Genomic DNA, 13,553 nt, shown 5'->3' on the forward strand with positions numbered 1-13,553 from the left:
TGTTACTTCTAGGCTGGATTACTGCAATTCCTTATTATCAGGCTGCTCGAAAAAGTCCATTAAGACTCTTCAGCTGATCCAGAATGCTGCAGCATGTGTTCTGACAGGAACCAGGAAAAGAGATCATATTTCTCCTGTTTTAGCTTCTCTGCATTGGCTTCAAATAAAATCCAGAATAGAATTTAAAATCATTCTTCTTACCTACAAAGCTCTTAATGGTCAGGCACCATCTTATCTTAAAGAGCTCATAGTACGTTACTACCCCACCAGAGCACTGCGCTCCCAGAATGCAGGGTTACTTGTGGTTCCTAGAGTCTCCAAAAGTAGACTAGGAGCCAGAGCATTCAGCTATCAAGCTCCTCTCCTGTGGAACCAGGTTCCAGTTTGGGTTCAGGAGGCAGACACCATCTCCACATTTAAGAGCAGGCTTAAGACTTTCCTCTTTGATAAAGCTTATAGTTAGGGCTGGCTCAGGTAGTCCTGAACCATCCCTTAGTTATGCTGCTATAGGCCTAGACTGCCGGGGGATTTCCTATGATGCACTGAGCTCCTCTCTCCTCTACTTCCTCTCCCTCTGTATGCAACCTCATACTAACACACAACTTCTCCCCTTTCTGGTAGTCTTGTGCTTTCTTGTCCCTCTCCTCTCTCCTCCTATCACTTCCTGCAGGTGTTTCTGGCTCTGGAGCTGTGGAGTCTGGATCTGTGGTTGCGGGTCACCTGCTGCCCCTGTGTTCCTGCTCGACACCCTCTGCTACAACAACTATTGTTGCTAGTCCTATTGTTATTATTGTTATTATTATCATTAACATTACGATTGTTATCATTAACACTACTATAAATATCTGTACCATTTTTCATTTAGTCTATAGCAACATCACCTTTACTGTCTGTACCTCTGTGTGTATATTGTGTAGGCTGCCTCCCTCCCCTCTCTCTCCTTCCATCCCTCTCTCTCTCTCTCACCCCCAACCGGTCGAGGCAGATGGCAGCCCACCCTGAGCCATGGTTCTGCTCGAGGTTTCTGCCTCTTAAAGGAAGTTTTTCCTTGCCTCTGTCGCCTAGTGCTTGCTCTTGGTGGGAATTGTTGGGTTTCTGTTTACACATTATACAGTATATATATATATATATATTTATATATATATTCATGTTCTGGTTGGTCTGTTTATATATATATTATTAGTTTCACCTGTGTTGCTCCCGCCCTGGTCATTAGTCTCTGGTATATATGTGTGGTGTTTCTGTTCAGCCCTTGACCGGTCATTGTACGTGTTACGCCGTGTCTGTCGTGGCTTCAGTTTCCTTGTCTCGTTTGTCCTTGTCCTGCCTATTCCCAGCTCATGTTCCTGCCTGTCTCTTGGAATTTTGATTACCTGTTTGGATTTCTGTTTCGTTGCTCATGTGGATTTAATGCCCCTGGATTTTCTGGACTCAGCCACTCAGTCTGTAAGTGTGCTCGCTTTTTGTTTATGGAAATAAATCTCAAGAACTGAATCTGCCCTTTTCCCGTGTCTGCGTTTGGGTCCTACCAACCTGAGACAGTCACAATTAGGAATCAGGTCTAATGTCCAGTGTCATTTGATTTTTGACATCAAGGTTTTAAGGTACATTTATTTGTAATTCTACAACACAAGGCTACACAGTGAAATGAAGATTCTAGCCCCTTCACGCTAAACAAACAGAATAGAATAAAAGCAGCATAACAGACCATGTCATTTATTTATGGTGGAGTGCAGAGGTGAGGTGGAGTTAAGTGTTAAAGCCTGAGGGAAGAAGCTGCATTGAAGCCTGTTGGTACTGCAGCGTATACTTCTATATTGCTTGCCAGACAGCAGCAGGGTGAACAGGTCGTGGCTGTGGTGGATAGACTCTCCTCTGTGTGAAGTTGATTCTCAGGACTCTAAAACTCTTAACTTGCTCCACCCATTCATGTAGACAGGAGTGTCTGTGTTTGCCTCCCTTCTCTTAAAATCAACGACTATTTTGCTAATGTTGAGCAGGATTATGCTCTCTGCGCACCAAAGTCGTTGATTTCCTCCCATTCCCATTCTAGGAACTGCGGCTCTGGAGGCAGAGCGCATCGTCCACTAATAAAAAGGTCAGTGGTTCAATCCCCGACTCATCAAGAGTCCTCGGGCAAGATATTGAACCCCAAATTGCTGACGGTGTGTGACTGTATTAGTTTCGGATGAGCACTTGGTACCTCAGTGTCCAACATAACAGTTTTCCTCCAGGCCCAGGGCAAAAAAACTGAAAAATAACGTTACTTTATTAATTTCAATTCAATTCAATTCAATTTTATTTATATAGCGCCAAATCACAACAACAGTTATCTCACAGCGCTTTTCATAAAAGAGCCGGTCTAGACCGTACTCTATGATGGTATTTACAGAAACCCAACAGCTCCCACCAAGAGCAAGCACTAGGCGACAGAGGCAAGGAAAAACTTCCTTGCTGATATTCATTGTAATGATTAATTCATTCAATAAATAACTGATTGATTTTTCTCCTTATAACATTTTAAAGATCTTAATATAAATGTTTTATTTGATTTTCCCAGTAAATAAAATCTGAGTGCTAGTTGCTTCTCCATAATTCACAAAGACAGGGAGAGACTTGTTGCAGATAATGATTGAACAGTTTAATGTGCCCCCACCCCGTCGTGCAGATTCTGTGCAGACTGGTTCCTGCTCCCAGTGAGTGAACACTGCGGTTGGACCGGGACCGAACACAGCTTCCGAGACCAACAGAGGCCAGTTTGATGACAGGGAGTACAGGAACACTAGCTGCACGTTTAACTGAGCTAACTAGCTACAGACACAGTTAGCTGTTTAGCAAGAAGTAAATGCATCTGTCCATTATTTCCTGTTGGTGTTTCCTGTTGGTCTCTGAGGCTGTGTTCAGCCCCTTTCATGCCGCGTTCACTGTTAGGGTGCTGAGCGTGGTTTCGTTGCCCGCTCGACCGGCTCAATGTGCCCTGCCATTATCCTGGCCTGAAAATTGAAGGTTTTTTAATTTCTGAATAATTCAATTTGACCCTTTTAACATGCTAAAATAATTGCTTAGAATCTGGGAACAAAATTGTTGTCTGTTTAACCGTCATGGCAATCTTTATTGTGAGACCAACTGGCAGTTATAATGCACTGATACTGGTAATAATCCAGTCTAAAATCTAAATCTACAATTTGAATTTTTAAAAAAGCACTGTTTTGTTTCTATGAACACAACTATACAATTCAAATCGAACAATCCACATCACATCATGCTGGTGATAACCTCACCTCTACCTGTAATGTAATAAAATTCATCCAGGCTGTACTTTGGCACAGTCATGGATATTATTATTATATTATTTATCTCACACTTGCTTTGGCAATGTAAATGTCTGTTTCCCATGCCAATAAAGTCCCATTGAATTGAATGGATATAACTTAAGTGCACCCCAGGACATTACCAGTTTGCCAGTGCACCTTGCTTATTTAACAAAATGTTTTTGTTTAAAAATGTATCAAACATTTTAATTTGCAAGAATTCCCAATTAAAAAATATTCCTTCAAACATCTTCCTAATTATCTAAGGTAGATGTATTGTCTTTTTGTGTTTTGTGCAGTAAATGTCACAGCATCTGCACATATTATCTATTTGTAGCAGGTGCAAAGCAAGAGTGTAGACAGCAAAAACGGAAGACTTGTGCATTCACTGCTACTATAATACACTGCACATAAATAGCAGAGCTTTGAGCCTCAGGCCATCATTACATCATGGTCTGATGAAGGCAGAGTATACTGCATGCATGGAGTCCCACTTTGCCCCACCTTTAGTGAATTTAGAACATAACATGACTCTACACTGCCCTAATAAAAAATAACAATCAATTATTTAGAACAAATTTATCTCCACCAAATTTATATTAGAAGGTCAGTGGCTTGGGTCTATTTCACCAAAACTGCCATAACATATGCCTGCAGGGAGCTATTGTATAGAAACATCAGAGAGTTATTGCAGTGTGTTCTCCTCCTGACAGTAAAGGATATGTCTTGGACGCACCTACTCCTAATGCCTCTTAAAAGGAAGTTTTTCCTTGCCTCTGTTGTCTAGTGCTTGCTCTTGGTGGGAACTGTTGGGCTTCTGTAAATAGCATCACAGAGTACGGTCTAGACCTGCTCTTTTATGAAAAGCGCTGTGAGATAACTGTTGTTGTGATTTTGAACTTCCTCACAAACAGACCCCGGTCAGTCCGGATTCTTGTTCACACCTCGTCCTCTCTAGTGCTCAACACCGGAGTTCCCCAAGGCTGTGTAATCTGCCCCCTCCTGTTCACACTGTACAGCCACGACTGCAACCCCTGACATCGAGAGAACTCTGTTTGTCGACAACACCACCATCATTGGCCAGATTTCAAACAATGATGAGACTTTACATCTGGAGGAAATCAACAATCTTGCAGAGTGGTGCATAGAGAACATCCTACTGCTCAACGTCAGAAAAAAGGAGTGGGAGACACACACTTGTGTCTACATCTGTGAACAGTTTTAGGTTCCTAGGGCCTATATTTCTTAAGGAAACTTAAGAATGCAAAATTCCTGTGCCATGTTCTTATTTTTACTGAAGAACCATAGAAAGCATCCTGACTGGAAACATGAACAACTGGCATGGGAGATGCACGGCCCAGGACAGCAAGGCTTTGCAGCAGGTGATTTGTTCATGATCAACTTTCCCTAAAGCAACAATCACAGCCTCCCAAATGCTTTTCAAAGATGTGTATTGTCTTCCCTGACTGTAAATCTAACATTTAAGATGGGCCCACAAGTTCCCAATAGGATTCAAGTCAGCTGAGGTAGGGGGCCAGGTCATTATTTAGGCATATTTGAGGCCCTTGCTGGCTAGCCAAGCAGTGGAGTATTTGGAGGCATGTGATGGAGCATTGTCCTGATTAAAGATCATGGCCTTCTCGAATGCTGAAGACTTCTTCCTGTAGCACCACTTGAAGAAAGTATCTTCCTGAAACTGGCAGTAGGTTTGGGAGTTGAGTTTCAGTCCTTCTTCAACCCGAAAAAGTCCCACTATTTCATACTTAATGATAGCAGCCCATAACAGTACGCCTCCTCTAACTTGCTACCGCCTGAGTTGAAGTGGTGCCGTGTGCATCAATGACCCAGCCACGGGCCATTCATCTGGTCCATCAAGAGTCACTCTTACTTCATCTGTCCATAAAACCTTTGAAAAATCTGTCTTCAGGTAGTTCTTTGCCCAATCTTGACAGTTCAACTTGAGAAACTTTTTCAGTGTTGTTCATGGTTCACTGCCTTCTTGACCATGGCCATGTCCTTGAGTACTTGGCACCATGTACTTCTGGTCAGGTAGGTTGCAGTTCTGGAATATGGTGGCACTGGAGAATAATGGGTTCCTGGTTGTTTCATCTTTAATTCTACTCAAGTCTTTTGCATTTAATATGCACCTTTTCTTGTGTGCCTTTTGCTTTTTGCATCCCAGTTGACTATTCGCAACAAAACGTTTGATTGTCCAGTGGGCATGGTTCCAATGTTTAGCTTTTTCAAGAGTGCTGGATCTGTCTGAAAGGCATTTTAAACTTTCAGTGTCAGTTAAACCTCTTTTTTGGTCCATATTAGCTTAAATAATGAAGCTTCATAATAATAATGCACAACTTGATTTAAGATGTTAATTCACTTTAACTGCCTTCTGGGAAGAGATATAGGAGTTTCTGCTGCCACACCAACAGACTGCAGAGCAGCTTTTTCCCCCAAGCTATCAGACTCTTCAACTCTAATTCATCCTCAGCACTGCTCCACTGATAGTTTATTTCTGTTACCATTTTTCATAATTAATTCTTTATTAATGCATATTGTCTGCTATGTAGCAGAAGGGAGTTACAAAACTCAATTTCACTCTACAACTTGTTGTATTGTGACAATAAACCTACCTACCTACCTACCTACTTTCGCCACATCCTACCTCATTACACAAATACATAACACATGAAAATGACAAACTCCAATGAGCATTCAAGTTTATATGGTTTGGAGTTGAAAATTATGCATATAAATGATCATTCAATCAGAATACCTACTAGCGTAATAATTGTGCACGTAGTGTAAGTTATCAGCTAGTGCTAACTAGCTAGCTTGGTTAGCACTGTGCATTCGTTATTCATGTTAGCTTTATTTATACTTTTATTTATACCAACTAGCATTTTGGCAGTGTAATTGCAGAAAGACACCAACGCACAAGCGTAAAATGCATGGCTACATGCGTAGCTTACGCCGTAGACACAGAAATATAAATCAGGCTTAATTAAGATCCTAATTTTGGCTAGTGAAAAAACAGGCTTAAAACAAAATGTATTTTTTGTTTTAAAAATGTATTTACCAGAAGAACACAAACAGCGACCATAATTACAAATGACTCTCAATAACTGAAAACACACTGTGGAAGGATATGATTTGCCTTTATGCTGATTGACTGGTTGCCTGGGTAGCAACTTGTCAATCACAAAGTAGCCATGCTGTTACTGGTTTTGCTAACTCCGTAGCTATCCAGGCAGCTAAACACTCAGCCACAGGAAACACTGATGCCGTTTGTGAAGTTTATCAGTAAAGTTTGTGAAACTGAAACAGATACAAAGAATACATATCAATAACAGCGTTACAGTACAGTCAACAAAAAAACTACCGCATTTAGCTAAATAGCTAACTAGCTAAAGCAGTTGAATGATAGCATAGACAGCCATGAACTAGCTTCAGAAATGTCTACATGACAAATATAACTACAGACAGAGTTAATGTATAATGCAAACATCATTACTTACAGATATTGCGTTTCTGAACTGAATCCCTTTTGCATGCTGAAAACAACTTCCGGGGTCACCCAGTGCAACTACTTTCTGTATCACAAAAGCAACAACTTCCTACTTCAGAAATAAAACACTTAGATATCTAAATGGCCAGTAGGAGTCAGTAAAACCCATGCATGAATCACTCTGAACTTAAGAAAACACAGTCCATAACACTCCCTGCCTGGGGTCAATAAAACCCTACACTTGATGTTTAGTCTTCTTGGGAGAGGAGAAGAACAACTTCAGAGATGGGACGAGAGTATATCTTCGGTGTCCCTTCCTTCACAACTTTTACTTCGACCTTCCTCACAAGGCTGTCCCAGCTTGGTAAGGCCTTTGCAATGATGGCCATGGGCCACACATTTCTCTTTGCTTCTCTTCTCTTTGAGGGAAGGCCTCTTGTCTTGCCACCTGTGCCGGCTCTGTAAGGTGCTCAGGTATTCCCGTCGCCATCTACAGCAAAAGATCTCTTCTGGACTTTGGACCTGTTTCCACTCTTCTTTGAGAAGAGATTTGCTCCCAAAGGTGCCTGAGGGTTGAGGTGCAGCTCCAGTCTTCTGAGTATGAAGCATAGCTGGAGTAAGGATAAGGGGCGATTCTGGGTCTGACAAAACTGGAATGAGAGGCCTGGCATTCATAACAGCTGTAACCTAAGCCATGAGTGTGGTCTGAACCTTAAGGAGTATTGCGTGACTTGTGTTCCAGAAGTATGGCGTCAACAATGCGATGGGCTATGCCATTGTCAACCGTTCCCATGTGCCAGGAGGGTTGAACACCCATGTGCAGCTGTTCTCTTGCAGGTACTTCTGAACACTCTTCGAACTGCAGCTTGGTTCTTTGAGCTGCAGCTCTCGACAGTCTCCAACAAAAGTTTGTGCCACAGTTTGTTTAGCGGTTCCTCTTATGGCAAAGAATCTTCTCAAGGCATTAATCAGGCTGTTGGTGCTCATTGTCTCAATCACATCAATATGCAAAGCTCTTGTACACAGACAAAAAAACACAACCAAAAACACATCACAGCCCACCTTTTAGAGTTAGGGTGTCCCCCTTTAGTGTGAAAAATTCCCATGGTCCGAAGACATCAACTCCCACATAGGTGAAAGGTGGCGCCACTTGAAGATATTCGCCAAGCAGGTCTGCCATCTGTAGGAGTTCTGTAGCTCTGGGATGATAATAGGATTCACTTCAGCTGGCTCCAGCTTGGATTGTATGATGCGACTCCCAACCCTCTAGAGTCCGTTCGTGTCAAGAAAGGGGTGCATCTGTGGGAACATAAAGCCACTGTGCAGGAGAAGAAGACTGCTTGCTGACTGAACTCTGTTGTTCACGTAGACGTAGAAGCATCTTGACTGGTTGTGGATGTATCCGACAACCACTTTGTTTTTACCACTTTGTAGTACTGGATACTGTCGATCTTCAGGCTGTTGACTGTTGTTAGCAATCCTCTGCAGGTGAATGGCTTCCCATCGTCTATAGGTAGGTAGGTAGGTAGGTAGGATTATTGTCACAATATAACAAATTATAGAGTGAAATTGAGTTTTGTAACTCCCTTCTGAAATACAGTCATTTCTGAGCTTTCTTCACCAGCGTGGAGATGTGATATCACCATGTCAGGTTCTCTGTGATGCTGATTCCCAGGAACTTGAAACTAGAGTGGAGGAGGTGTGTCCGCCAATCCAAAATGACTGGGGTCTACTTGCTGATCATTTTCACGGGGAAGATTGTGTTCAGTGCTGAGCTGAAATGCAGAAACAGCATTCTGATGTGTGAGGGCTGAGTGGAGGGCAGTGGAGATGGCATCCTCTGTGGATCTGTTGGTTCTGAAAACAAACTGGTGAGGGTCCAGGCTGGCTGGGATGTTCTTTATGTGCTGAAGAACCAGTTTCTCAAAGCACTTCATCAGAATGGGGGTGAGAGCTACAGGACGGTAGTTGTTACGTACAGGAACTGGGGGCTGTCTTGAAGCAGGTGATATCTGCAGCTCACCTGGTCTGTGACCACCATTAGTCTAGCATCATTTGTGCATGCCATCATTTCTGGAGTTCAGAATAGAGAGAGGAAATCCGCCATTTTGACTCACCTAAAATCTTGCGGTCTTGAGCCGCCATTTTGACCCAGTTTTGCGTAAACCACACGTGGTCGCACCCACCCCCTTTCTGTCCTTCTACATGTGTAAACACGTAGAAGGACACATTTACTCCTGTACACACTCTTTCTATGCGTTTGCTGATTGTTGTATGTTTGTTTGTTTCACTTAAAATAAATTGTTTTTGCAACTGCAAATTGTGATTGTTAATCTGTGCTTAAGTAAATAAATCCTGTTATACTTTAAAGAAGTCATTGTTTGTGGTTATTTTCAATTCAATTTTATTTATATAGCGCCAAATCACAACAACAGTTAGCTCACAGCGCTTTTCATAAAAGAGCAGGTATTGTGTATGGCATTGTGATAGCAGTTGGTAGAGCCAGTGAATGGACTCATTCTTCACCGTTATTAATTAATAATGCTTTATTATTGACAATTTATAGGTAAGCCCCCTTTTTGAGACTGCTTTAAGGTCTGGTTATTTGTCTCTGATTAAAGGGTGGTGCCCATATTTATAAATCATAATTAATATTATTTATTATAAATAAAATTGTATTAGTATCCAGAATATATTTAAAATTCAGCTACTAACCAAGCCTGACCCTATGTTGAATCCCAACACATACTAATACGATTTGTAATGTCTCAAAAACATAAAAGCATATACAATAATGCAGTGTAAAACAACACTCAGAATAACATAAGAACAATGATACTTACAGCAGTTAGTGACAGCAAAGCTGTTGGCCACCTCCAGGTTATCTATGTGCGGAGTCAGCCTGAAATCTGCCATCCCAAATTGAACCATGCCAACTCTGAATGCACTGTACTCCTGATCTGCACCCCTGGGAAATAAACCACCTGAAACAAAAAAGAAACGAAAACTAGAAAATAAGAAGACAGCAGAATTAGATTTATACAATACATTATATATACAAGATTACACAGTTTTCACATATTTTTCAGTACATCAGCTGTAAATAATTCTACACTGTACACCATAATAAAGTCTCATTTTCTTTTGCCACTGCACGCTGCCCCAGAATCAGTAATGGATCCGTGCAACATCATTACTGCAGTACCAGCAGGGTGGCACTTAAGTTCATTTGCATTTTAATTCTAACATCCAGGAGTTGTTATTCACTCCAACAACAATCAGGTGACATCTATGAGCAAGGAGGAGCCCATAACAACGCCTCTGGGATGCTCACTTAAACCTAGTTCACACTACACGATTTTTAGCCCGATATGCCGCTCCGTGACCGTCAGGCTATGATCGGGGGTAAATCAGCGGTTGATTGGCGGTCGCCAGTCGTTTTGTGTGAACTACTCAATGACGCATCAAAACGGCTCCTCGACACATTTCTGACACGGAGTCAGCCAACTCGACATCCACATCCAGCCAATGAGAGCAGGCTGCTGGCAGAACAGGCAGCTACTTTTTCAGCGCAAAACACTTTTTACTCCCCTCAACTGTCTCTGCAGCTCAGACAATCCCTGCTACCTGAGTGTGCTAATCCATTCTTTCACACGGATTTTTTGTCTTCATAATTGCTGTCTTTATAATAACAAACAACAGCTGTTTCGTGTGTAGGTTCACGTCATTAACACTTCACGTGTGTTTTCTTGACAAAACTTGGTTTGGAGACCAACGTCGTGTGACAGAGACGTTGTCAGCTCGTGTAGTGTGAACGCCACAGCGACTTCAAGACTCCTGTCACAAGACGGCAAGTTGTGTAGTGTGAACGGCACGGCCATCGGCCGACGCTGAAAATCGTGTAGTCTGCACGAGCCTTTACTGTTCAATGGTAGTCACATAGTCACAGTGCAGTGCCCTTGAGGAAAAAGGACAAGATTTCCTGATATGAACATTCACTTGCCTCCTAATAACCACCTATCAGTGACTATGAATCAGACTGGAGCATTACCAGGATGCTTAAGGAAGGGCGCGGTTACCCCGTTTGACCAGTGTGATCGCTCCCCCAAGTCATTTTATTATTCACGTTCCTTCAGGCACTGGCCGAGGAGGTGGAGTTGCAGCTGTCTTCTATAATAATAATAATAAAACATCATTTACCTGACGCTTTTATCTTACAATAGCTATATATCGGTCGCACGCCTCTGGAGCACATTGGTGTATGTCGCAGTGAGAATCACAGTGGGAATCAAAGCCAGGTCACCCATACCAAAGGCATGCGTCTTATCAACTGCTCCATCACCACCCATTTAATATACCACATTTAATAGTGTATCCACAGAATATATTTTATCTGACCACTATTAAATAACATTTGAGTTCCTATCTCTGGACAAGGCGTCCGTAGTCAGAAATTCCTGCACCAGATGTCTGATGATCTGATAGTGCTGTAGCTAGGAAGTGATTCCATCATCATTAAATTCAATACTATATCTCGATATAACAGAGGACTATGCTAACTTCAGTCCCTCCTGAATTGAACATCTTGTTGATAGTACTGCAGGCACTGCACTCAATTCTATTGCCTATTGAGGGAAGTTGATTTGCCAGGTTCACAGGGACACACATCAATCTGGGACAAACGCAGGACTAACAACTGTCATTTACATTTTTAAAATGCACCACACTAAGGGCATATGGTCAAATTTAATAGAATCTCTGACTACTTCATACAGAGAAGGGACAGAGAGAGGAGGATGCAAGTGTCCGACGGACAGTGTAAAGTCTCGTGCACAGGATAACTGTCTCGGATGACAGTGAGAGATAGAGGTTGACTGTATTTCGCCAGCAGAGTAATCACAAGCTTAAGACGGTCATTTAAAGGTAGGAGTGTTACAGTAGTGCCCCTGACCATTCGTATGCATGAATCAACCTAATAAAATGCATTTAAAATTTTTTACACTTGTATTTGTTGCATCTCCATTTCCATGCCATGTATTCCCATAGCTCTCAGTAGTTACGACTTCATGAGCTTCTTTAATGATAAAATTCTAACTATCAGAAACAAAATTCACCAAGACCTGCACTCACCTGGCACAAACTTATCTTTAAACTCAGGAACCTTAGAAACAGCTGTAAAATCAGATATATGTTTAGACTGCTTTGCTTCCCTCAATCTTTACCAACTAACTTCAATAATTTCTTCATCTAAACCATCAACCTGCCTCTTAGAACCCATCCCGACTAGGCTGCTTAAAGAAGTTTTACCCTTAGTCAGCACTTCTATACTAGATATGATCAATCTATCTTTATCAACAGGCTATGTACCACAGTACTTTAAAGTAGCTGTAATTAAACCTCTTCTGAAAAAGCCCAACCTTGATCCAAATGTCTATATCTAAACTTCCATTTCTCTCTAAAATCTTGGAGAAAGCATTCGCCAAACAGCTGTGTGACTTTCTACAGAGCAATAGTTTATTTGAGGATTTTCAGTCAGGATTTAGAGCTCATCATAGCACAGAGACAGCACTGGTGAAAATTACTAATGACCTCCTAACTGCATCAGACAAAGTACTTGTCTCTGTACTGGTTTTATTAGATCTTAGCGCTGCATTTGATACCATTGACCATCATATCCTATTACAGAGACTGGACCATTTCATTGGCTTTTAAAGTAACCGCTCTAAGCTGGTTTAAGTCCTATTTATCAGATCAATTTCAGTTTGTTCCTGTAAACGATGTGTCCTCCATGCACGCCAAAGTTATACATGGAGTTCCACAAGGATCTGTGCTCGGACAAATCCTCTTCACTTTATATACGCTTCCTTTAGGCAATATTATCAGGAAATTCTCCATAAACTTTCATTGTTATGCAGATGATACTCAGTTATATCTATCGATCAAGCCAGACGAAACTCATCAGTTAGCTAAACTTCAAATGTGCCTTCAGGATGTTAAAACCTGGATGACCTGTAATTTTATAATGTTAACCAGTTAAAAAGTTATTGTTCTGGGGCCCAGGCACCTCCGTGACGCATTATCTAAAGATATAGTTTCCCTTGATGGTATCGCCCTGGCCTCCAGCACCACTGTGAGGAATCTTGGAGTTATCTTTGTTCAGGACATGTCGTTTAAGTCTCACATTAAGTAAATTTCAAGGACCGCCTTAATTCACCTACGTAATATTGCAATCAGGAATATTCTGTCTAAAATGATGCAGAAAAACTAGTCCATGCATTTGTTACTTCTAGGCTAGATTACTCCTATTACTAATTATCAGGCTGCTCAAAAAAGTCCATTAAGACTCTTCAGTTGATCCAGAATGCTGCAGCACGTGTTCTGACAGGAACCAGGAAAAGAGATCACATTTCTCCTGTCTTAGCTTCTCTGCATTGGCTTCCTGTAAAATCCAGAATAGAATTTAAAATCATTCTTCTTGCCTACAAAGCTCTTAATGGTCAGGCACCATCTTATCTTAAAGAGCTCATAGTACCTTACTACCCCACCAGAGCACTGTGCTCCCAGAATGCAGGGTTACTTGTGGTTCCTAGAGTCTCCAAAAGTAGACTAGGAGCCAGAGCGTTCAGCTATCAAGCTCCTCTCCTGTGGAACCAGGTTCCAGTTTGTGTTCAGGAGGCAGACACCATCTCCACATTTAAGAGTAGGCTTAAGACTTTCCTCTTTGATAAAGCTTATAG

The 13,553-nt window shown here is 41.7% G+C and overlaps 1 protein-coding gene across 1 annotated transcript in view; it reads right to left on the minus strand.

Moving 5' to 3' along the window:
- The window catches only part of LOC123986139 (glutamate receptor 2-like), a 135,779-nt gene that overhangs the window by 79,799 nt on the left and 42,427 nt on the right, over positions 1–13,553 (minus strand). Inside the window, exon 2 of the mRNA XM_046074279.1 lies at positions 9,660–9,800. Coding sequence (XP_045930235.1) covers positions 9,660–9,800 — 141 coding nt within the window. The remainder of the gene's footprint in view (positions 1–9,659; positions 9,801–13,553) is intronic.

The sequence above is a fragment of the Micropterus dolomieu genome, linkage group LG01 (assembly GCF_021292245.1).
Source record: "Micropterus dolomieu isolate WLL.071019.BEF.003 ecotype Adirondacks linkage group LG01, ASM2129224v1, whole genome shotgun sequence".
NCBI classification, from domain to species: domain Eukaryota; kingdom Metazoa; phylum Chordata; class Actinopteri; order Centrarchiformes; family Centrarchidae; genus Micropterus; species Micropterus dolomieu.